General features: G+C 47.6%; 1 protein-coding gene across 2 annotated transcripts in view; it reads left to right on the top strand.

Moving 5' to 3' along the window:
- The window catches only part of LOC149372532 (vascular endothelial growth factor receptor 1-like), a 76,618-nt gene that overhangs the window by 10,363 nt on the left and 41,424 nt on the right, over positions 1-24,831 (top strand). Inside the window, exon 1 of one of the 2 annotated variants that reach the window (XM_089567021.1) lies at positions 18,039-18,595. The exons of the other annotated variant lie outside the window; for it this stretch is intronic. Within the exon in view, the coding sequence (XP_089423147.1) occupies positions 18,508-18,595 (88 nt within the window). The 5' untranslated portion in view covers positions 18,039-18,507. Of the gene's footprint in view, positions 1-18,038; positions 18,596-24,831 lie in introns of those variants that run through there. 2 annotated transcript variants of the gene reach the window in all.

Here is a 24,831-nt window from a genome sequence, read left to right as displayed (position 1 = left end):
TGCAGTAGATATCTTCCCATGCGCGCGCACCGCGTAAACTTTTGGCGCCAACTGTACGTGCGCACTTCGAGTGGGCGCTCTAAGATCAAACGGACGTGAAGGTATTCAGTAGCTGAATACATGAAAGTCGAACGCGGCGCCCGCTGAGAGGCGTTGCTCTGCTCTGCTTTGTCTCGAGAGTGGAATACGACATCTTTTGTGCTCTGAGTGGAACTCACCGGAATGATTATCATCGACGAGTGGGCTTACGGGGGGAGAGTGCCAGCGAACGCAATTTATACCCTTGAGGGACGTCAGTCAGCCGCTGTCCGCTCTCCTAGTCATCAAGCAGGAGGCTAAATGGGTTGGGTTAGGTAACCGTGGTACTAATTAAGTGCTTGTAGATAGACGGCGGCGGCGGAGGGGCCCCGTGCGCTTGCGTGAAGAAAGAAAGAAATAAAGAAGGAAAAAGGAAAGAAAGAAAGAAAGAAAGAAAGGAAGAAAGAAAGAGAGAAAGAAGGAAAGAAAGAAAGAAAGAAAGAAGGAAAGAAAGAAAGAAAGAAAGAAGGAAAGAAGGAAAGAAAGAAAGAAAGAAAGAAAGAAAGAAAGAAAGAAAGAAAGGAAGAAAGAAAGAAAGAAAGAAAGAAAGAAAGAAAGAAAGAAAGAAAGAAAGAAAGAAAGAAAGAAAATGATTCTCGTACTTAGAGCTCCCGACTTTGCTGCAGACGTTGAATTTCTTAAAGAGGAACGTAGGGCTCCTTTCATAATATCGCGAAATATTTATTTTTCGATGCTTACTTTTCTGATTCGAAAGCGAAATTCCCAAAGATGTTTCTATATGTTTTTCTTTTACATGTAAGACTGGATGACGAAAGCCAATGCGCATACTCTCACCTTCACTGCTGACGAAGAAAGACACGTGTCGTGATCTGCGACCGCGCTGACCAATCACGGTTACCCAAAAACATGCTTCTAAAGCTAGCTTTCTCCAATTTGATTATCGAACCTGAGCATCCTCCTCACATTTGGGAGGTGCTGGGTTTGGTCCCCATTAGGTGCCACCGGGTATCAATCGGTTTTCTAATGCCTGCAGGATTTCCCCCGGGCTGGTGCTCGGCTCTTCTCGGGTGAAATGCTTGGGAAAAGTGTCTTGGACCAAAGCGTTGGTTTGGCGGGTCAGCGATTCGTTCCGCCGTCAAACAACTTACATCCTCCTCGTGCGGTAAAGCTCACTTGTGGCTCCGTGGATCTGCCTCGTTTTATATTTCGCGCTGTCTGCATCGTAATTGAAACAGATCGACTCCATACGCTGGCCTAACAATGCGAGTGCGACACTCTCATTCGACATTTCGACCACGACGCCGTACTCTTGCGTCAAACATGAGACCGTCAGCTCCTCGTCTTTGCTGAGCTCCGCGATGGCGAGGCGCTCTTCTCCGTCCAGCCGAAGCGCGGGCTGCATCTCGCGCGCACTGCCCACTCTCGAGATAGCGGGGAGCAGGGGCGGCAGCGCACACCGGAAGTGAGTGATTGGCGCTTCCGGTCTGTCACGCCTCCCTCTTCACTACTTCAGCAGCGACCAAGCACGAACAGAATACGGTGGGGGCACTTTCGATCGCGTGCTGCAGGGCTGAGATGAGACGAGGATCTCGCGATTCCAGTGTTCCGCTGACCTTCGACCTCCTGGCCTAACCGCCGTCAGTGCCGACACCGTGGCGGTAGCTCATCGGTTGTCGTCTCTCTACGCCACGCACGCAACACGGCACGATGATAGTATTCCTGTGACAACAGCAAGCAGAAGTAGGTCGGTTTAAGAATACTGCAGGAGCGCGGTATCTTAAAAGTAGACTGTAGGATGCTGACTGTTTAACAAACCTTAGTTGAAAGCCTAGTACTTGCACAAGTAGCGTTATGGGAAACTTTCTCCGCGGCAAACGGCTTAGGCATTTCGGCACACATCATCATCATCATCATCATCAGCCTGACTACACCCACTGCAGGGCAAAGGCCTCTCCCATGTCTCTCCAATTAACCCTGTCCTTTGTCAGTTGCCGCCACTGTATCCCCGCAAACTTCTTAATCTCATCCGCCCACCTAACTTTCTGCCGTCCCCTGCTACGTTTGCTTTCTCTTGGAATCTACTCCGTTACCCTTAAGGACCAGCGGCTATCTTGCCTTCGCATTACATGCCCTGCCCAAGCCTATTTCTTCATCTTGATTTCAACTAAGATGTCATTAACCCGCGTTTGTTCCCTCACCCACTCCGCCCTCTTCCGATCTCTTAATGTTACACCTATCATTCTCCTTTCCATAGCTCGCTGCGTTGTCCTTAACTTAAGCTGAACCCTCTTCGTTAGCTTCCACGTTTCTGCCCCATAGGTGAGTACAGGTAGGATACACCTGTTGTATACTTTTCTCTTCACGGATATTGGTAAGCTACCATTCATGATCTGAGAGAACTTGCCATATGCGTGGCACACAAAGCACGGATAACGAAGGTTATGTTACCTTTGCGTTTACTGAACTGAAAAGTAGCGTTGTGTTACTGTTTAGTAAAACAGTTTAAGGTGTATTGGTGTATTTACCGGGTGTTTCAGCGAACTTTCAAAAATTCGTAGAAATAGGGAGATCGAAATGGAAAGAAAATCTTTTCAGTAACAAATTGTCAGCCGCGGCGGCGAAATTGAAAACAAAATTTCGCTAGTGATCATTTTGATTACCACAGGTTGGTGGTTAGTGCCAATGGGGAGCTCGAAGCCATGGACATGACGATGCCATATGAGTTTTTCAAACTAAGAAAAAGACATTCTTTAAAAGTCAGCAGTGAGAGGAAATGGGACGTTCTTTTCTTTTAGCATGGAACCGAAGCCGAGCGCATGAGGCGCCCGGAAGCTCGGCGAAAACGCAACTTCCGCTGGTGACGTCTCGTGCTTACAGCTCTCAATTCAAACTCCCGCGCTATTGTACCACGTCAAGCTCATTCTTTTTCTTCGCTGCTTGATGCAAGAGAAAGGATGTATTCGCCGCCAACCGCGTGGTCGTTATTTCTGGGAGCGACGAAGCCAAGGAAAGTGCACGCCATGGTACATATAGCAGGCAGCTCGAATTTGTCGCCGTAGTCATTGCAGGACATCACAAGCAGACGTGAGTTTTCTCCTAGCTTCCTACGCATCTCATACGCTCTGTCTCGGTCTTGAGCAGAAAAAAAAGCTTCTTAAAGAGTGTCTTTTTCTCCGTTACAAAAGTTTATGTGACATCGTTTTGTGCATGGCTTCAAACTTCTCATTAACACAAACCACCAGACTACGTTAATTAAAAAGTTAGTTCCTTAGGTTTGGTTAATCAGATACCTAATTAGGATGAATTTTATGGTAACTAATGTCCGCCGCGGCTGACAGTTCGTTTCTGAGAATATTTTTCTTCCTATTGCGAACTTGCTACCTTTAGGTATTTTAGAAAGTGCTTGCTGAAACCCCCGGTATCAACCAGCACACAATGCAACCGCCTCCCACCTTCTATCCGCAACTTTTGCTTCTTTGCATGTTTTGCAGTTTTTTTTTTTTTGAGGAGGTCGCAGTCGGCTGAAGAAACTGCGGAACGAAAGAGGTGCAAAAAAAAAAAAACGGATTTCCTCATCGCACATTACAAACATGCGGTCAGAAGAACTGAGTGTGTGCACCCCGTGCGGACAACGCAGCGAACATTTTATTTCCAGGCTGCTCAGCAAAGCCGCGGGAAAATTTTCCTTTCCTCACGACGATATATCTTTTCGCGAACTTTCGCAGTGTGCATATAGAAACAGACCAAACAGAGCCCTCGAAGTTTAGAGGCCGACCTGTTTGGAAGCTCCTGTTCCTGGCTACAAAACAAAACGAGCATTGAGGAACAGCAACGCAGGAAGAGGAACTGTTACATAATATAGAGGGCTCAATAAACAGTCGTTTAGTGCCGGGCTGATATGAAGAGCTAGGGGGAAGCTAACGCTGTAGGGCAGAAACGCGTCTCCTGCTGTCGCCGCTATCAGGCATCACCCTGTCGCAGCCTCTCAAGTTGGCCGCTCTTACGTGCCTGACGTCACGAGCGTGACGTGGGGTCTTTCTTGCGGCAGTTGACATTGAACGGGGAGGCAACACCTGCTGCTTCGAGAGACGTGGAGTGCTATAGCGAGGAGACGAACACGCGTGGCGCTTCTATTTCAGGCGGTATGGAGGGTAACGCGTATGCAAGAATGATCGTCTTGCACGTTGCTGTAGATACGCCTGAAGCTGGTATCTTTCGCTGGCCATGCGCTTGAAGATATAGGAGTCGATAGGGTGGTTGTAAGAGGAGGAGCGTTCCGCCTAATGTGGAAGGCAATTCTGCGTACGATCCAGGCGATAAGCTATTTTCTAGTTCGGATGACGTCACGGTTGCAGGGGTCGAAGTTAATCGTGGCGTCAGAAGCAAATGTGCACTGACGCCTGAGACCTTGCGTGATTCATCGGCATGTTGTTGTTGTTGCCAACTTTGTTTTTAAGGTAATTAGAAGAAGAAGAGGGGGGTCAACGATAGCTCGCGTATGAGCGTTTCTGTATTAAATCGGCGCGGTTACATACACCGCGCTAATTTCTGCATGCCACCTCATTTTTTTTATAGCTTCAGTTTATTCCCTTGAGTCTTCACATTCATTTTCAGCCGCCGCGGTGGCTAAGTGGCTATGGTGCTCGGCTGCTGACCCAAAAGACGCGGGTTCGATCCCGGCCGCGGCGGCTAGAATTTCTTTGGAGGAGAAATTCTTGAGGCCCGTGTACTGTGCGATGTCAGTGCACGTTAAAGAACCCCAGGTGGTCGAAATTTCCGGAGCCCTTCACTACGGCGTCTCTCATAGCCTTAGTCGCTTTGGGACGTTAAACCCCACAAAACCAAACCAAACATTCATTTTCACACAAGCTGAGCTTTGAGCGCACAAAATTGCAGACTTACTGGCTTGCTCCGACGGATATCGCAGGCCCCTTAATTTTTTTTGTCGCCAGTTTTTCTGCGCTGTATACGAGCAGTTAAATGGTCCGCCTTAGGCTCGCCTGTATAAAGAGGCAGTGCCCTGATGTGAATGGCCCAGCAATGACGACATGTGCCTCATACCGTGTGGCAATGCGACCCTCTAGTGCACATCATGCCGTTGTAAGCCTGCGCACAGGAATATTATACTGACATGATAAGGCTTATCTCGTGACTTCGCCGTGAGTCGCTTCAACGGGAGCGACCAAATATGTGTCTGACGTTTTTTTTTTTCTTTAAAACAGAGCGAGTTGATTACAGCCACAAAAAGGAACTCAGATATGACATGCACCTGCAATTAGTCAGGCCTCAAGTGCGTGCAAGTTTGCGCAACAGAAATTGGAGCTGTGTAGCTTCTCCTCGCGCTTCTTGGATTATTTATTTATTTATTTATACTGCAGCCCTGATGGGGCTATTGCCGGAGCGGGAGGAAGAAAAAAAAAGAAAAGGCTGAGAGGGACAACATATTCTAAAGTGAACACCATTAAAATACAGAACAGTAATTCAACAGACTAATTACAGATTTGCAACAACGTTGAAAAATAAGTTTGATTCCACGGAGCGTACATCGCCGGGTGAAGAATCCCATCGTTCGATCCGCTTTCTAACTTCGTGGCTGAACTATATATGGTCAATGCGTTAGATACGACGGTATGATGAAACGGGCTGAAAGGACGCGTTAATTAATGCTTCATATAGCTTCTAATTATGCAGTGCAGTCTTTGGCCCATGAAAGGAAGGACTCCTTCACCCACGGTGCGTAGGTGCAAAACACCTCTGCATAACTTCGTCGACGCTACCACTTAGTCCAGAGGTGTACAGGATAACCTAATCTGTTCCTCCGTCACTGCCTATATACATGCAAAGCAGGTGATACCTTTGGTTAGCGTCTATGACCTCCGTGTACGCCCCATTGGGTAAGGGCGCATCTGCAATCAGAAAGGCAGACACCCCTGCATTGCCTTATGCAGTGCATTACCGCTCCCAATATTGCACCCTCCGAGGCAATAGGACGGCTGGAGGACCTCCTACACTTTACTACCCAAGCTGCAATGTGCGAAAATTCCCACCCGAACGGACATGTTTTTGTTTTGTTTTGTTTTTTTTTCTGGCGCGAACAAACCAGTGAGACGTTTAAAAGGGAGCCCGGCATCGCTAGCGACGCTGTTCTGGACCCCGTTTCTTGTAAAAGGACATTGAAAATAAATTAGAGTTGGCCCGCACCGAAAGAAATCAAAGCAGTCTTACAACAAAGACACTTCTTTCGCTGAAAGCGCAGCTCTCATAATCTGGAGAATACCATAAACAGAGAAGAAAATGTGATGGCATTTGGAAGTTGGCCCAGCCCCAAGTATACTCATGCCCCCCCCCCCCCCCCAAAAAAAAAAAAAAAAAAAAAAATTTGGAAGTAGGCCCACCGCAGGAAGTAGATTAAGGTAGGTTAGTGCGTGGATTAGCGAGGATCAGTCGGGATTCATTTAGGTTAGCGGGTGGAGTTAGATGGAAGAGTGGGCTAGGTTAGTATAATCCCATATGATAAGACAGCGGAAGGTACTGGAACATTCTAGTCTTCAAGTTTTCAAATTTGTCGATGCTGATGACGTCACGACACTCTCGACCATTCAGAAAATTTCGTTTCTGAGAAACCCGGTGGCTTTTGCAAGACGAAAACCTAAATAGTATATATCGTATTAAAAACGAAACACGGGTGTCACCATCACCGGTGGATATCGCTGATAAACTGCGGTGCGCCGACAGTTTCAGTGCGTTATCACTAAAACCCCACATCTCATATTTCGCCGATGTTTGTCTGTCCTTCCTCCGTGACCTTGAGGTTTCTCGGGAAGGGCAACCCGGGTCTCACAAGCCCCATCGGTGGCAGCACCTGCCATCGCAGGACAGTGGCGCATCGCATAAGCGTTTCTTATGCGGTTTGATTCCAACGGCAGCATCTCGTTTCACATAGAAACGGTGGTAATGGAGTCTCTTCGGTGCGGACGTCACGAGCTCGAAGCGATTGGAGGGAAACACTTTTAATGCAATTTTCTCAGCAGTAAATTCGCCTTTCTCTGCAGTACAAGCATCAACATACGCAGACAACGCTACAGAATACATTTTTGCTAGCAGCAAAAATTGGATAGGGTTATCCTTTGTGCCCCATTAAAGGAATCTGAACTCGTCTTTTTGCCGCGGGAACTCAATCTGCACGTTCCGAGCATTCTTAGAAACTCTGATTTATTGCCCTGTGTGGCTGATTTTCCTAATTAAATCGAATTAACGTCCGGCTCCCGCCTTTTTTTTTTTTTAATTCTCCCTCGTACGGTGGGCGGAGTCGACCAACGCGTGGAGTACCTTTCAGCCAGTCCCGCGGCGGCTTGCCGCTCTGCCATCGGCGGAGTAATACGTAGTAGTCCGTAGAAGCAAATAGTCTGCGCGTATTTTTATTTCTGCGGGCTTATTTCGCGGCTATATTATCTGCGAATTAAACTATTTATTCACGGAAACCTAAAAAACAAAATAAAGCGAAAGCAAAGCCTCCGCGGAGCTGGCTGCAAGGCACTCCACGCGTTGGTCGACTCCGCCCACCGTACGAGGGAGAATTAAAAAAAAAAAATGGCGGGAGCCGGACGTTAATTCGATTTAATTAGCAAAATCAGCCACACAGGGCAATAAATCGAAGTTTCTAAGAATGCTCGGAATGTGCAGATCGAGTTCCCGCGGCAAAAAGACGAGTTCAGATTCCTCTTCAGTGCACCTTTAAGTATTATGTTCTTGCCTGCAAAATAAATTGCACTGAGGCATATATAGTTTTCCTGTAATAGGCCGTATTCATTACATGCTTAGTGAAATAATGTCATGGGCATTTCATCCATGAAATGAAATGTTTTTAGGGCAATTAAGTAGGCTTTTTCACTTCAATGCTCAGTTGAAATCAAGCTGTGATCAAAATACGAATCGTTCTCATAGGTGTGAAAAGCTCCGTGAATTCTTTCCCTGATTTGTGATGCTATATAGTTTAGCTTCCCTAACGCCGCCTAGTTTTCGCTGACGTGCTCATCGTTCTTTCACATTAAAAAATGAACGCGCTGCACGCCATTTATGTACAGATGCTACTGGAAACCGCGCAGGTTCTGTCATTCCTCACGGCTGACTGTTCCACATACTCAAGGAGTCGAAGGTCCCACTACCGTTATAGACATGATCATGGATGCCCTATGAATCACGTTTTCACTTCACCTAGGGGGTAAAAAAAACATCAGAAACTACAAGCACTGAAGCGGTACTCAAGGGGACGAATCCATGCGCAAATGCCCGTGTTTATTCGGGAAACCACCGCATATGCCTCGAGAGAACTTGCCGCGCACACTGCATGCGGCCGGGGAGAAGGTCGTTTCCACTGCCACCGGGGCGTCACAGTGTCGCCACCGGTGCGCTGGCGGCATAAGCGTGCTCGGCGGCGAAGGCGTGCCTCCTGTAACGGGGTCGAAGCTTCTGTTTTGCGGTGGTCTTACCCAAGCACTTCTGCTTCGAGAACGCCGATTCCTTCCGGTCTTGCGCGTCGAAGGCTCACTGTGTGTAGAAACAGCAGGTGCAGACGTCACCTGTATACGCTTAGTATGCGGAGGACACGTGTGCACAATGTCAGCGGTGTAGGACACATCCGCGGAAGCACTGCGTATTAAGAAAGAAAAAGAAAAAAGGAACTCCCAGGCTGCTAGCTCGTCGTGCCCAGTGACGAAGAAATGAGGAGTACGGCTTTATCGCATCTGCTCCCGGATAGATGGCTGAATTCTTGGAGCATTCCATTTGAGACAACGTGGCGGTTTCTAAATTTATTTCAACCTTAAAAAGTACAAGCCTGAAATTTACCTTTTATGAAATGCGGATTCAATGGCTTTTAGGCTATACGGATTTAGAACCCTAAACTTCTGTCTTTAGGTTACTGTACTGCTTTTAAGCTACCAATCCTCTATCCGCCCCTTATTGTATAGACATCTACCGCGGATGCATTCACATTACCTCTATTTCCCTTGAATGCGAGGACTTCGGAGATATCATGCTGCATCGATGTTTGGATAGATAGTGCTTGATGTCTGCATCCGGATGCACCAAAAGTGCCCCCCCCCCCACCACCACCACAAACACACACACACTTTTCCGTCGCACCTATATCACTTGACCTCAAAGGCACATTGTGTAGGGAAGTCGTATTGCCCGGTCCCTCAGGGCTCCGGACAATGCGGACAACGTTTTCCTCAGCCAGCACGTGTAGGCTGGGGTCTGCAAACATTTCACTCGAAAAACAAAGAAATCGGAGACGGCTTGCTGTGTTGGCAACAATCGCTAGAAGTGGTACAATGCATGCCTGGTTAAAGGAGCAAAGAGGTTACGAGGAATGTCAATAGGAGGGAAAGAAAAAAAACTTGCACGCGCTATTCATAGAGCTAAAGCTGTAGCTGTAGGATATCCGAATGGATATTAGAACATTTTTTAACGTTTTCAAGTATCATCAGAGGCGTACAGGACATAAAAAGTTGTTTTCAGCTTCTGAACTCGCTGCTTGTTACGAGATTCAGCATTTTTTATCACCTACAGACTTTTGTATCCCTTCTGAACCCCCAAGTACCTGAAACAGGAATTTTTCGATTATAAGACCGTGTGCATGAGGAAGAACAAGACGACTTGTGAAACGCAATATTGTATTTATTGGAAATTTGCGCTTTCTCCACTTTGCGTGCGACCCGCGCACCACTGCCTGGTTCGAGGATATCTTCGCGTCGCAAAAATAACTCAGGAGGCGCCGTCCGTCTGCCACGCTGAAACTATAGTAATACCCCTCACACTGCGTGACAAATTAAGCTGTGCAGGCTTCCTTTTGCCGCTCGTTTGGGCTGTTGATTTGAACTTTCAAAACTATATTTTAGAACTCTGCTCTATAATTTCCTCCCGCCTACCGTGGTCATAGTAGTGTCTCTTGATAATATATGCTTAACGCCATGCGCGTAGTCATCCGGCAACTGTGTGTGGTTTTATCATGGTGCAATAAACAAGCAAACATCGCTGTACAATCTCTCCTTCAATCCAACACATCCGAGCCCCGCACAAGTCAGGAACGATGTCAAAAGATATACTTTATATAATACAACATTCGTGGTCTCGTGACTACTGGTCTGCTGCCAGCCTGCTTTGGCTTTAAAATACGCTTGACGATGCGCAAGGCCTCACCCTATGCGTTTATTAACCGTTCAAAAGAATATTTTTTAGTTCTCATTGAAACTTACAAATAACACTTCACTTGCCACACTGAACTAAAAAATAAAAGCGGCGGGACAGTAGTCGATTGCTACACTTATTCAGTTGTTATAACCGATCAAGCTCATAAAGTGTCATTTAGGCAATCAGTATGCTCATCTCATTTGCATACGCTTCATATGTGCACACAGCCATACTACTCGGTCTGTTCGATCAACCACACTTGTTTGCCGAGAGAACCGAGCAGAAGGTGAGATATACCTCACTCCCCTTTGTGAACCAGGAACAACCTGCAAAGTCCGAGATGCGACGTACAGCTGGCGTACAGCTTTCACAGGCGTCTTTATCTTCAAGTGGAATTCAAACACCGGTTGCCTAAGCACAGCGTAAGCCGAACCTCTTACGCAGCGTTTCATTTTGACGTCGCAGTGATAGGAAACGTGCTATGCAAACTCTCATATAATGGAGTCGATATCACGCGATTGCACCCTACTTTTCTTCCTCATGGGTTAGGAGTACACCTGTTCCGGCATAATAATCCACTTGCGTTCCAACTCATTCCAACTCATTATCTTCTTTATTCGTTATCTGCCATAGCAAAGTAACTTTCCGTTGAGATTGGCCACCCTGTGTGGTGACTCATACTAATGAAAAAAAAATCGAAGGAAAGAATCACCGCGTTTCACGTGGGTATTGAGGTGCAGACTACAAAGCGCAAGCCACATCGTTCGTGCGTATTCAATCATCGTTTAAGTGGCGCTTATTCAATGCGTAGCTACGTTAAAATTTTATTTTAACCCTCTATCGAATAAAATAATAGGTCTCAAAACGAGCCAAACCCGCTTGCAGCAACGATAAGTCAGATGTGCACTTTATTATATACGAAAAGTGACATGTGCTGTTTTTTATATAACGCTGCTGACCAAGCCTATGGGACAAGGACAAACGAAGGAAAACAAATGACATGTATACCCTTGTCCTTTTCGTTCAAGATATCCACTCTCAAGAATGAATCAACTAGCCCAGACCAAAATATAAATTCAAGGTGGCAGTCAGGCCTGTCACGTGACCGGGGCAGGTGGTCACGTGACAGCTCCGAAGAGCGACGGACCGAGTGACTCCCATTCGGCGGAACAGCTCTATAACAGCGACTCGGCGTTAAAAAAAAAAAAAAAACTAAAATACCGGTGTTTCTCTGATCGAAGAAGATGTGCGTTTAAACTATTGCTTGTTGCCGAACGCAAAGCGACGAAGAAAATGCGAAATCTGCTTTGCACTTAAAATTATATTTCTGGGATGTTCACTAGAATTTTCGTCAGACTCGCGTTCCTCTACTCCGAACAGCAAGAAAAACAAAGGAAACCCGTGTAAGGATAAGAAAGAGCTGCTTCTCGCCTCAGTTTCACTTTTGCGACCGTGTACAAACTTCTCGCGTCGCGAAATTGCTTTTCTTCCCTCTCTTTAATGGGTCCCTGCATCCACGTGTCGCAGATTCCCCAGCCGTAAATGGGCGTGGCAAGCAAGCTGGCGAGCGCGAAGGAAGGACACGCATAAACACGGACGCTTACAAACGAGTAAACTGCTCGGACTTAACAAAAAAACGAGAACGAAAAGAGGAAGGCATTTCCTATCATGACATCTTTTTGCTCTCAGAACAATAGGACTTTTTCGTAGTGTGACGCAAAAGGCCCACTCAGCCGCTTCATCATGATGCATTTAAGCCACTGCGGGCTCATCCAACGCGTCGGTTTTGTGGGCGCCGTTAAAACTGCAGTGGAACTGGCATTGAAGGGAAGTTTTCACCAACAGCTGATTATGCAAGCGCATCAATTTCCGTGCCTTTTAATGTTGCTGCTGCTTTTGATGTCTCGTGCTAGCCAGGCACATATCTAATCTCCCCACCCATGCATTTTCTCGCCCCGAAAAAAAAAATTCCGGCTACGTGGCTGGCGTTTGCCCGTGAGCGTAGTTTAGTGCAGTATAGACGACTTAATTTTACTTTGACTTCCGCCAAGCTAGAAAATTGGAACCAGGGCCATATTTTGCGAGTATCTGCGGTTACGTCTGTGACGCCGTGACCGAAAGCTAGCCAGCAATGACATTCGCCAGGTTTTGGCATCAGTCGAGGCTTACGAATGACAGAGAAAAAACAAATAGTTTGGGAAAGAATCCCAAGAAAATACGGGCTCTCCATCGTGTTCTGTATAGAGTGCCAGGTTTATAAAACGTTTGCGTCAGGAAGAGCGCTTGTACGTTTCCCTATTTAAAACTGAGCTAAGGTGCTGGCGACGTTTCAGACCCACCACCGTTTTTCCGCGTTAATAACGCTGCCTGAGCTACATTTAAACCAAGATGCGCCTCTGTCACTCACTCCCCGTTATAGTTCTGTGTTCTTTTGCGTTTCATTATTATTTTTTTTTACTGCAACATTTGTTTGCTTCCGATCCCTTGTTCAGTACATCGACAATTGTGAGGTTTAGCGTCCCCAAGCGACACACTAGCTATGAATGACGGTGTAATGAAGGGCTGCGGATTAATTTAGACCCCCTGGGGTTATTTAAAAGGCGCTAACATAGCGGAGTACGCATACGCTTTTGCATTGCGCCTTTATCGGAATGCGACACTGTCGGGATCGAACCCGCGACCTTGGTAACAGCAGCCGAACCCTAAAGCCGCTGATCTCCCGCGGCGAGCCTTTGCTTAGTATTACATAGTGCCTTTCATGGCGACTATGATACTTTGAGCCCAGCGGATCCTAGCCGAGATTTTGTAACAGACCCCCTGCAAATGATGGTGCTTGCGTCTCGAAATGCAGCCGGCTTCATGCTTGAAGAGGTCTTCCTTCCGGGTCACATCTTGAAGCGCTTTGGCGCGGGATCGCCCGGAGACTGGGGCGCTGTCGGACTCGACTCTCTCGCCTCTACGACGCAACTATCCAAGCCCGAGAGACGGCCTCTTCCGTCTGTCCTCGCCGCATCGCATGCCGCCCAAGAGCCGGCGTGAGAAGTCAAGCCCCCATGTACAAACGCAGATCGGATTACGATTTCCCACGTCCGTCTTTTGTCCCACTGCGAGCTGCAGAACATGAGCAGGGATGAGGCCCGCCTGCAGAGAGCTACACTATGTTTTTTTTTGTTTTTTGTTTTTTTTTGTGAGGGTACACGCTTGTTATACACGTGCTCTACAGGAGCATGTGCGCTGGTAATCTGGCTTGCTATAGCGGGTGTTGCTATGCCGGCGCCGGAGCGGACGGTTCGGTCTTTTTGACGTGGTTGCTTTGTGAACGATATGTACACGACTACTGAGGGGACCAAGTTTTCGACACATGTCTCACTAAGGACTGCCGGAAGATGAATGGCGCTCACATTTCGCAGGAACCTTAAACGGAGTGATGAAGGATGTGAAGAAGTAATGTTCAATTAGGCGACTAATTGTGAGTAATCATCTATTTTTTGGTATCGTATGTGGTTGAAGTGAGATGCTACTGAGTGCGCTCACGGCGTCCAGATATGTGTATATGTCGCGGTACATGACGAGTTGGCGACGCTGAAGTTTTTCATGTTCCTGATATTTAATATCCTCCACTCGGTCATCCTTCGTCACATTCTGCTTCGTTGCTTGATTATAGTGCAGCCCAAGTAGTTAACATGCAAGCGTTTTCCTTGCCGTAAGTACGGTATACGTTATCAGTGTACACGGCCACCGCCTTGACTCATGCGTGCGTCTGTGGACGCCCCCTCAAAGTACCCTCCTACGAGAAATAACATAGCCGCTTCGCCAGTCTGTTCCCCCTTGACGTACATGGGGCAAACGACGTGATTGCTCGTGGGCGGGTAAACGCATTTATTGAAGTCGTATACCAGCCGCATGCACCTTATAACCGCACAGGCAAAAACATCCCACGTCCCCGAGGCCGTTTCTTTCGATCTCGGGCAGACAAATTAATTGAAGTCATATAAGCTGCCCACATTCTGTCGAAGCCCCAAACACCCCTTTTAGGTTGAGCTCTCTTTACGCTCCATCTCGAGCCTACAGCGATAAACCCGCCCGACAACTAGTCCAACTATCAGACCAACATCCAGACACTTGATATGACGCATGCCGGCTCAGCCCTATACTCGAGAGCGGACCGGAACAAACCACTCTTTCGCAATCTGGCGTGAGGGATGAGGTTGCTCAGCCTTTCGGCTGGCCCCACACACACACACACCTTACCTTTCTTTCTCATGGTTATGCGAGGTGCGCGGTGCCCGACGCAACAAAAGGCACTACATAGTTGCTTTGTTTCGATCATTATTGCCTTTCTTTTGTGCTTCTTTTGTTGTTACTTCGCTCTCTTTCCGAACGAAAGCACGGCGCCCCGCGTTTGGGCAGCTTTTCCTCTTCTTCATTTCCGACAGGGAACGGACCGAGCACCGGTCGGCGCGCCTGTACGCCGCTGAGCAAACGACATTTTTCCGGGCCGTGCCGATGCTCTCTCTCCCCTGCCTGGGGCTGTCCTGTGCCCGAGCACCTGCGGAGGCCAAACACTGTCGAACAGGACGCGCTTTCAGACGAAACTTGGCCGACTCCCTACACGCGTGGGCGGAGTTAGGGTCAACAGTCCATGTTTTCCCCCCACTGCAGCATCCTTCTTTGCTTTGCGCTCGCATGTTCGCTCAGCTGACGTCAAGTGCTGAAACCAGGGAGAGGTTAATGGTCTCGAGTTGATGAAGCTTTCGGTGAGCCGGAGCTCCAGCCGCGCACCCAGTGAAGCATCAGGCGGTTTCACTCACAACCGTGGGAACTCCGGGTGCGCAGGAGACCCGACTGTTTGGTCTGTCGAAAGGAAATTGAATCACCTTGCGGTTCTTCCCACCAGCTGCGCCTCTTATTCGCGTCGGAAATAAACTAATTACACCAACAGGGGTGTGTTTGAGCTTTTGCGGGGTTGCGCACGTTCCAGCTGAGCAGCGGTGGGAAATGTCGCCCGTGTGCCGCGACTTCATTTCTGCGGGTCGGTTTTCTGAATACCGTACGTTTGGAGCAATGTTTGCCATCCGGGATTCGTGCTTGTAGGTTTCAGGCATTGGGAAATCTGAGGTGCACCCACACGAACGGTCGGAGCTGTTGAGTTTGCGGGCTCAAGCACTGTGTCGCCTGTTCTCCGAATCCTGTTCCCGTTGAATGCTGGCGTGAGAAGCGAAAGCTGTCGGCGCAATAAAGTTCTATATGTGAAGCCCGCCTAGTCTTTGTTCTCTGTCCCGTTAAACCATTTTCTCAAACCTCTTTCAGAACAAACAAACGGGCCAACAAACAAAAGATCAAACAAACAAACACACAAACAAACAAAAGAACAAATAAACAAGAAAGAAACAAGAAAACGAATCAGTGATGAGAAGGCGTTATGGTTCAGATGGGACTGGCCCGCTCCTAAACCAGCGAACTTTACACCTGGCGTGCGCAAAACTGCTTGGAGGGAACAACTCATTTCGAACATTGTTTAATAATTGTTTAGTGAGCTAAAAAATATAGTGCACTTCAGAAAGCCACTAGGGGATTTAATCTGTTCCTATGCTCGACGTAGGCAGCCACTTTTCTTAGTCTACTTACTTTATGAAATTACAGCGGATATTGATTTATGCATATTGTAGGTTTCTGTGTATACTGCTGCGTAGTTTTCCAAGAAAGAATTGCGTTTTTTTTTTTTGTGAATATCACGCTTGTTACTGCTCCCGCCTGTTTTCTTGATTTTCTTGGGTTTCCCGCTTTGTGATATCATTTCGCAAAAGATGTGGGGTTGTATGGACGTCATTTTGTGATTTGACATACTATACGCGTCATGGTTTCAACCAGTTTCTTGTCTAATAACACGTTCTAATCTTGAATCCTGAACCAAATATCGCGAATTCGGCGAACGCGACAATATCCCCCTCAATAAGCAGTTGACTGCCTTCTTTCTGCCCTCGTCATATTCGACCGTGCGTTTAACGTCGGTGCTGTAGAGTATGCTCTCGAGAGGAATTAATTTTAGGAGTTTTAGAGCGCAGCTATTCAGAGCCCGTTCGGGGTTTGAGCCACGCCGCCACCGACGGTGTGCCAAACCATAAATAAATAAATAGAAAAAAGCATTGCCGCGACTAGGATTCGAACCCGCGGCGCCGCGAACAGGTCAGCTTCGCTGGCCACTGCACGAGAGCACTCCTTCTTTCCTCCATGGACTAATATATATATATTCGCGCGCTGTGCATTGCACAACGTCATCTTCATCAACTATTACTGCTATCGATGTAACATCGTCGCCAGACGTGCTGACGCCCCAGCGAAGTAAAACAAAGAGCCTACAGACCCTGAGACATACACAGCTTCGCTCGAATTTCGCATTAGGGAGAATCGTAATCATCCTTAGAATTTTTTTCATTATAAAGATGGTTTGTATGTTCACCTATATTCGCAATGGGCTTCCGTAAAATGAATAGACACAGCAACTATACTATTAACCATTCCGCATACTCATCGGAGTGATTTATAGGAATAATTGCGTTGACGGCAAAGCAGTAGCAATTCGTTCAAGGTGCAAGAAAACGTGTACGTGAAAGTAAGATACTCCAAGATTTGTCGCCCGCTCTGAGGCATAGAAAAGACATGACCCCCCCCCCCCCCCCCCCTCGGTTACGAATGTACTACCCTACTCCATGAGAACAGTAACGACGCATTAAGCCGCACCATAGTGCCGTTGGCAAAGCCCGTTTTACTTCAAACTTGACAGTCTCCTGTACTGTAAAACATCATCACTATATAACACGGGTATCCGATTCTATTCGATTTTTCGGGAGGCAAATTAAAAACCCTTTTCGCACGACTTTACCGCCTGCCCAGTCCTGTATCCATACCACTGATAGTGACCTCTTCCCAACCGTCGGCGCAAAGTGGTTTTCCCGCGCTATTTTTTGTACATTATTTCCTTTGAAGAGAAATGGTGTTTGCGGAGAGTGCTGCATATGATTAGTGTTTCCTCGAAATTGACCTCATAGTTTGATTCCCGCTCTCAGAAATTCCCTTCTACCCCACTCCACACTCAGTTGTGAACTTGGGATCGTTGCAGAAGAGGTAAAAACATCACAACGAAGGTCAGTGCGTGCTAGTCGTGACTCGACTGCGACCGGGCTAACCGAAGCCGGCCGTCATTCAGTCTGTCAGTTCCCAGCAGAGGAGCGGGCTTAACCTATCTCCACACCGCTTCAAATCACGGCACGGTGTCGAAAAGCCCGCTACCGTTCCGCGCGCTCTCACACACGTGGTCATTTGGCCGCGGTCCCTTACGGTGGCTAGCAGCATTCACCGCCACCGTCACGCCTCAGCTGCTACCGGACGTGTGTGTGCGTGTGTTGTGAGGGGCAGCTGCCCCCTCTCCCAGCAGGTTCCGCTGCGGTGCGGACCAGGACCGACTACGGACAGTGCGCTACGGACACGAACACCGTACACTGGACTTAGGCGTTACGCAAGGAGAAATAGAGAGAGAGAGAGAGAGAGAGTAAGAGAAAGACCCGAGAGCGAAAGGCGGAGTGCCTTCACGTCGGAGTCCCGGGGTAGGCCCACGGCGAACAGCCTGTGCTGACGTGCGCGCATGTTGGGAAAGGAGCCAGGAAAAATTGGGTGATGGAAAAAGAAAACAGCCTGTTGGCAGAAGGCGTCGACGCAAAAGCGAGAGTGAGAAGGTGGGGGAGGGCAACCCCCTCCCTTCTCTCTAGGATCTTGTCCATACGAAGTCCCGTAGTGACGTTTTTGATGAGGGAAAGGAGAACTTGTTGTTAACGTTCATTTCTTTCTGTTTGTTTCATCTCGCGCCCGGAGGAAGTTCCGGTGTCTGTCTGCCTGTGGGAGCGCCTGTGCCGACTTCAACGCCTGCGCGACCGAGATGCGCTCGTCCTGGTGGTTGCGATAGTGGTTGCCGCGGCGTGCGACGCGTGCACAACCGGTCCTGCGTACTACGGAGGTGTGCTCTTCGTGCCTCCCTCTCCATACGCGCGGAGTAGGCGTCGCGAATTCACGCTGTCCACCTGGGATTAATGGCTGCGCTCGGGTCTGTGGATCAGCTAACGGATTAGCGGAATCCGGGGATGCCGAGCGCCCGCCGCGGTTCGACATTCAGTTTGTTCCATGTCGACGCGGCAGCAACGACACCGGTGTGACCATCGTTGACACTTTTTGTTTTCGTCGTCCAAGACGAGTTCGTCGTCGTCGGTGGGGGCGACGAATATGGCGCGAAGGACTGTGTGGTTCGAGCGCCGTTTCTGGTGGGAATGCGCTGCTTTCTACGGCTTGCTTCTCTGCTGGATGTATGTAGGTGAGTGGCTTCACTGTACATTTCATAAGGATTTCAGACAAATGGTTAGGCAGTGAACATGGAAGCCCTTCATGGGACGGCAGCGCTTTTTACGATGTACACATCATAATCTGGTGAAGAATGCCAGGCTTCTAGCTTCGCGCGTCATATTAGTAAAATGAATAACTGCGCTGCTAAACAGTGTTTGCCACCGGAAAGCCGTTCAGGAAAGCCTACGCTCGAAAGCTATTGCGGCTTGTGTCAAATGCAGCCAGACAGATTGGCTTACTTAGCCGGCACCTAGAGTTGGTAAGGCGCAGGGAAATGAAAGAAAAGTAAAAATTAATTTACATATCCACCTTAAATTTTAATTCCTGGACATTATCAAAAAAATATGTACAACATATCAGTCGCGAACTCTCCTCTTCGCTGGGCAGCAGCTTTGAGCATCGCACCAAACAACAGCAAATACGGCGACGAGCGAATTATAACAGACAGCACCCACATCAAAACACATAAAATAGTTTGTGTCCGAAGACAGTCCAGTAGTTACCGCACCTTTACTCCTATCATAACACCTTTCTCTAACTTCAGCATGCCCCCAGATCTCTCCACCTGTCCCCACAGTGGGGACTTCCCATCTTTCTCACACACTTTGTGGGAAAGCCCCACACCCCAGGAAGCCCGCAGAAATCGCTCAGCGTGAGTATCCAACCCTCCATACTGTCTCCCCAAGGACTGTCTCGCACCCTAAACCTAGCCCAGCGTGACCATTCTTCAGTAATTTGTCCAGCACGTCCGTAACGTGGTGGGCGAAACCTGCTAAACGGCCGCAGTACGCAATGGTCCAGGACGAAGGTCTAAACGGGCGGGGAATAAAATTTGTTCTCTTTCTTTCTCCAAATAAACACAGTCCAGCTGTTTGGTGGATTTTAACCATAATTATTTCCTCACCTATGACACGGTACACATTAATTTTTTTTTAGTCTTCTCGCTCAAGTAAGGGAGAAGCTTCGTTTTCTTCTTTCTAGGACAAAGTTGAATCAACATACTACTTATCGACTTTGTAAAATGGCAACAGTGCTCACCTAACAACACCGCATTACGGTACACCTGGCCTTATGAATGGAAAAGAAGTCTAGCATTGTGAATACCGTCTACTTTTTTCTTCCGTGCAAGAATAACCGCGCAGCAGTTCTTATATATTCTTACTCATCACCTTTCTCACGTAGTGCTCTTACCAAGAAGCACTTCACGCAGATGTAGGCTACCGCGCAAGGAACAGAAGAAACAGGAATGACAAGGTAGCTGGCTTCCACAAAAGCCCGGCGTCAAGGATGTTGACACAAATGCGTGTGAAATCGACCAGAACGTGTTCGTTGCCATTCGGAGCCAGACGTTATTTCCGACACCTCCCTTGCGAGACATAACGCAATGCTACCATTCTCGTTCTCTGTGTCCCCGCTGTCGCGGAACTGTTAACGGGACGCGAGTATGGGCCTTGAATGCTTCTGCGCAACCGCAAACGAGCGTTGGAAGCACGAGGAGGAGGAGGAGGAGCAGGAGGAGGGGTGGGGGGGGGGGGTGGGGAGGGGGGCGTTGATGGGTGGACGTGTATAAGCGCACGTCGTGCCGAACGAAAAAGGCTCGCACACTTTGGCGCTAGTTACAACCCTGAAGTTTAAAGCTGACGGTTGTAACATGGTCATATAACTGTGTGCTGCTGGCCATCGCTGATTTAAATTGGCAGGTAATGCCCCCCACCCTACACTTTTACTTTGAGGACCTTGCAGAACAGCGGAGGTTAGTATGCATGCCCTGGGCTTCTCATTTGTTCTCAAAGGAGGAATTGCAGTACAATACTGGGGTAAAAAAAAATGAAGGTACTCTAAAGGATACAAAACTGGCAAAATGCTTCAGTCCAGAGCACTAATTAAAGAAAGAAAGAAAGAAAGAAAGAAGGAAAGAAAGAAAGAAAGAAAGAAAGAAAGAAAGAAAGAAAGAAAGAAAGAAAGAAAGAAAGAAAGAAAGAAAGAAAGAAAGGCAGAAAGGAAGGCAGGAAGGAAGGAAGGAAGCTATAAAACAGATGTAAAATGTGTGCACGTGAGGGCGCTACGCGTCTAGGGTACGGTTCGTCAAAGCCAAGTACTGGTACACTGTGATAGCAGGTTAGAAGATCGTTGCCTAGAGAGCAGGATTACCAACAATAACGAATGTCCGCAGATTTTCGCTCAGATAATATTGTTCGGAAGCTGTCACGCGCCAACCTTGATGTTTCATTTATTTATTTCTTTTTGTCCTGCTAGTGCTTGTCAACATAACAACTAAGAAGCAGTTTATTTACGCGCTACTTTAACGTTATTACTGCCTCTAATATTTTTATACGCGGCCCTAAAGCACCTTTACCCAAGAACACGCGGGTATGATCATGAATAACGTCAAGGTTAACGATGGGTTATCCACCTGAATAGCAACGTTCATTTAAGTTTAATGCTGAAAACTTTCGTTTGTTTGCAAGAGACAATGACCTGTCAGCCTGCGATGAGCTTGAAAGCTAATGCCTTTGCGGCCATCGCGTGCATGATTCACGAAGCAATAAGATTTCAGCAGTAAGTCCACGAAGCTCGCCGAAATAAAATCTGTAATCAATTTCATGATTGAAAAACAGGTTCAGTTTCTGAAGTCGTTTGTAAACGCGTGGGCTCAGGCACATTCGTCCACCCTAAGCCAAGCAAGCCTTGAAACTTATTTGCCGGAAGAGCGAACTGGACAGGGGATAACAAGCCCAGAAAATCCCCCAGAAACTCTGGAGAAAAAAAAAAATGTGATTCAAGGTGCAACTTCTGAACTCTGCACTGTTTTTACGATCGTAAAGAACGCGCTCCGGCGTCAAAGGCATTTGCTCTTATCCCTGAGCGCAAAAATAATAACAAAAACAAAACGGGAAAATGCCCTTCAAGTGAAGCCGAATGCTTGTCTTCAAGTTTTCCGCGCTTTCCACCTGTTGACTAAATCGGCTTAAAAAAAAAACGCTTTTATTTTTTTGGACAGGAAACTTTTAGCCCTTTGTCTTAGCTTCATACGACAGCGGCATCTGTGTTGGACAAAGCTCCGAGCGAACAAACATAAGCCTTTATTTACGAAATTGCGTTAAACAAGCGGAAATAGCAGCACAAGAACAGTCGGCGATGCTTTAGTTGAACATGTGACCTCTTCGTTCACCCACCTGTGTTTACTATTGCTACTAAACAAGTGACCTTGATTTAGAGGGGGAGAAAGACCGTCTGAGCGGGGAATGAATGACTTACATTTGTTGACAGGTGCGCGTTAGAGCCCAGAGAGTCTCTAAAGATTCCGGGAACTTCTTTGCCGCCTCTTCAATAAAACACAAAGTGAGGCTACACTTGCTTGAAACCGCGCAGCAGTATAGTAGGCTTATTTTTTATATGAAGGGCCTTTCGGGGGCAGACAACGCCTTCGAGCTACCTTTTACCGGAAACAAGAAGCTGTGCTGATTGCTTTAATAACCGCGCAGAAGCCGGATTTCCTACACTTGTATGCAGGCGGGCAGCAGGAAGCGTTTCCCAGAACTTTCACTGAAACGAGCGCGTCCGGTTTTCTCGAATGCAATATGCAAAAGAAAGCAAGCACGGAAGGGGTGCCAAGTCCACGCTAACGATCCGTATACGGTGGGCTGTATTCGATGATTATTTCTCGCTCCCTTTCTTGTGTCAGGACTATTCATGTTAATCTTAATTAATCCCTCTCATTGCTCTCCGTCGATCGAGGCTGATTATCACGTAGTACGCACTGCGCTCGCCGTGAACACCGTGGGCTGTTCCTTTGCCAATGAGTAGAGTGGGGGCACCTCAAACCTCTGTCTGCACTTTGGAACCGTCTGCTTGCAAGATTTCTCCGAAGACCGAATGCAGTCGCGATCCTACATTTGCACATTATGTATATCTGTTCAAGCCTACGTTATACTAACATGAATCCTTGCAGAACCGTGCTGTTCGTTTCATATTTTCAGACTACTCACCCTTCACAAACGCTTCAGCATTAAAAAAACGTGCCGAACTGGAAGATTTGTCATATTGCCGTAAACTTGCTCGCTTAACCCTTTTCCATAAGCTTTATCACCACTCATCCCTTCGCAGTGATTTGTTTCAGTCACCTGATGCTATCTTTCCACGCCGTGATCATTCTTTCAAAGTTAAACGCGTAAACTGTCATTCATCGTCTTATGCCAATTCATTCATTCCCCGTACTATCACCGAATGGAGCTGTTTGCCATCAGTCATCGCCACAGAAACTGACAATAAAAAAATTCCAAGAGCTTCTTCGCTGTGACGGAAATGTGTAAAAGTTTGCTGTTTTTGTTAGTGTTCATATTTCCTTTGTTTGATGCCTTATGTTTTAATTAACGTTTTTTGCTGCACTTATTTGTTAAAATGTATCGCGATTACTTATATGATTGTACCCCCCCCCCCCCCCCCCCATGTAATACCCTCTTCTAGAGGGCCTTTAGGGGTAACTTGAATAAATAAATAAAATAAAATTTCGTCGAGACGCTTCTGCGGTTTGTGTTACAGGCTTACGTACCGCTGCACTTTTTTCGCCGTCGGTTTGCCGTTGGTGCTTTAGCAGCGGTCGCTAGTCTTCCAAGGCGCTCGGAAATTGGAAAGATGTGCTACACTTGTAGCTTGTGGAATTCATGACAGTACGGCTGCAGACAATCCACATGACTAAACGACTTTAGCTAGCGCCAAAGAAGATAAAAAAAAAAATTCTGGTCTTGTTCTTACCCCCTTTGCCGCCGCGGTGGCTAAGCGGTTATGGTGCTCGGCTGCTGACCCGAAAGACGCGGGTTCGATCCCGACCGCGGCGGCTGGAATTTCTTTGGAGGAGAAATTCTAGAGGCCCGTGTACTGTGCGATGTCAGTGCACGTTAAAGAACCCCAGGTGGTCGAAATTTCCGGAGCCCTCCACTACGGCGTCTCTCATAGCCTCAGTCGCTTTGGGACGTTAAACCCCATAAACTAACTAACTTACCCCCTTTGTCACAAGTTGCGTTTTGGGGGAAATATTTCAGTTTCTTTAAGCCGAAAGGAATCAACACACCAAGCCGTGTCGGCGTTTTTGTCAATTCCGCACTACCGCTATACTTCACAGAACAATGCAGAGTGCATGAATAAGGCTGCTGATGTTGGCAACGCAAAACTGCTTTTGTAAATGTCGAGCAGGTTGCACTCCTGTGGCGCCTATGAGAACAAAGTGCGATGCATTACTTTGTAAACTAGTGCTAAGAAACAGTTACAGCACGGTACAACCAATAGTACCTTCCATTTGAGTCCTTGTCGACATAAGCGTTGTGCTCAAAATATCGCAGAAAAACAATTCCACCAAGGTTCATTGGTGTTCAAGATTTCTTGCTGCTGATGATTCTACTCACGATATTTTGAATGAACTCGGCTATGTGCCCCTCGAGCAGCATTCGATTTCAGTCGAGAGGTACAGTACACATCACCATCGCTCTCAAGATTCATCCACAAGCATATTGCGTTGACCGTCGCTTAGCCCTCGTTCCAAGAGCGGCAATGTAACTGTGCATAGCTGCCATCAGATGTTGCGCTAGTGCCCACAGAGAGTGACCAGAACATGTTTTTCATGGATCGTCGTACGCGTCGCTTTGCCACTAAACAGGATGCCCGTCTATATATCCTCATTTGGACAGTGCATATCCGGCGGACAGCCAGGCTCTGTATACAACCTGCGACTTGCGTTCGATGTACTGCAATGTGTACCTTACTCGTCTCAGGGGTCACCTGTAGCAAAACATATAACTTCAATTGCGCCATACGGTCCGGGCGGGTTCACCCGCAGCCGAGCTGGGCTATGTAACGAACAGAAGCTTTCGAACAGCGTTGCAGGCGCTTGGGGTGGGCGATGACCTACGTGCGCCTTTGTCCATAAGGTCGCGTTCGAACGATCTTTGGTGAACATTGACAGCGTTGAAGTTTGTTCCCGAAGCCCAGTAGATGTATATCGAGAAGCCCGGGAAGTGCACCAGTGTGTTTCCCAAGCGCGCTGTTGCGATGGAGACCTCATAACACGTCGAGGCGTACCACGCATCGAATGTGGGGGAAGAGCGCTGTACGGCCGGACGGTCGCAAGTAAATGAAGAAAAATGGGGGAATTTTCTCTTTCCTTTATCTACCGTGGTTCTCCGTGAACTTTATTAGCTTTCCTAGCACTGT

This window comes from Amblyomma mixtum, chromosome 1 (genome assembly GCF_055824585.1).
Source record: "Amblyomma mixtum isolate Tamu chromosome 1, ASM5582458v1, whole genome shotgun sequence".
Taxonomy (NCBI): domain Eukaryota; kingdom Metazoa; phylum Arthropoda; class Arachnida; order Ixodida; family Ixodidae; genus Amblyomma; species Amblyomma mixtum.
The sequence above is the reverse complement of the archived record's forward strand: the minus strand, read 5'-3'. Positions and strand labels throughout refer to the sequence as shown.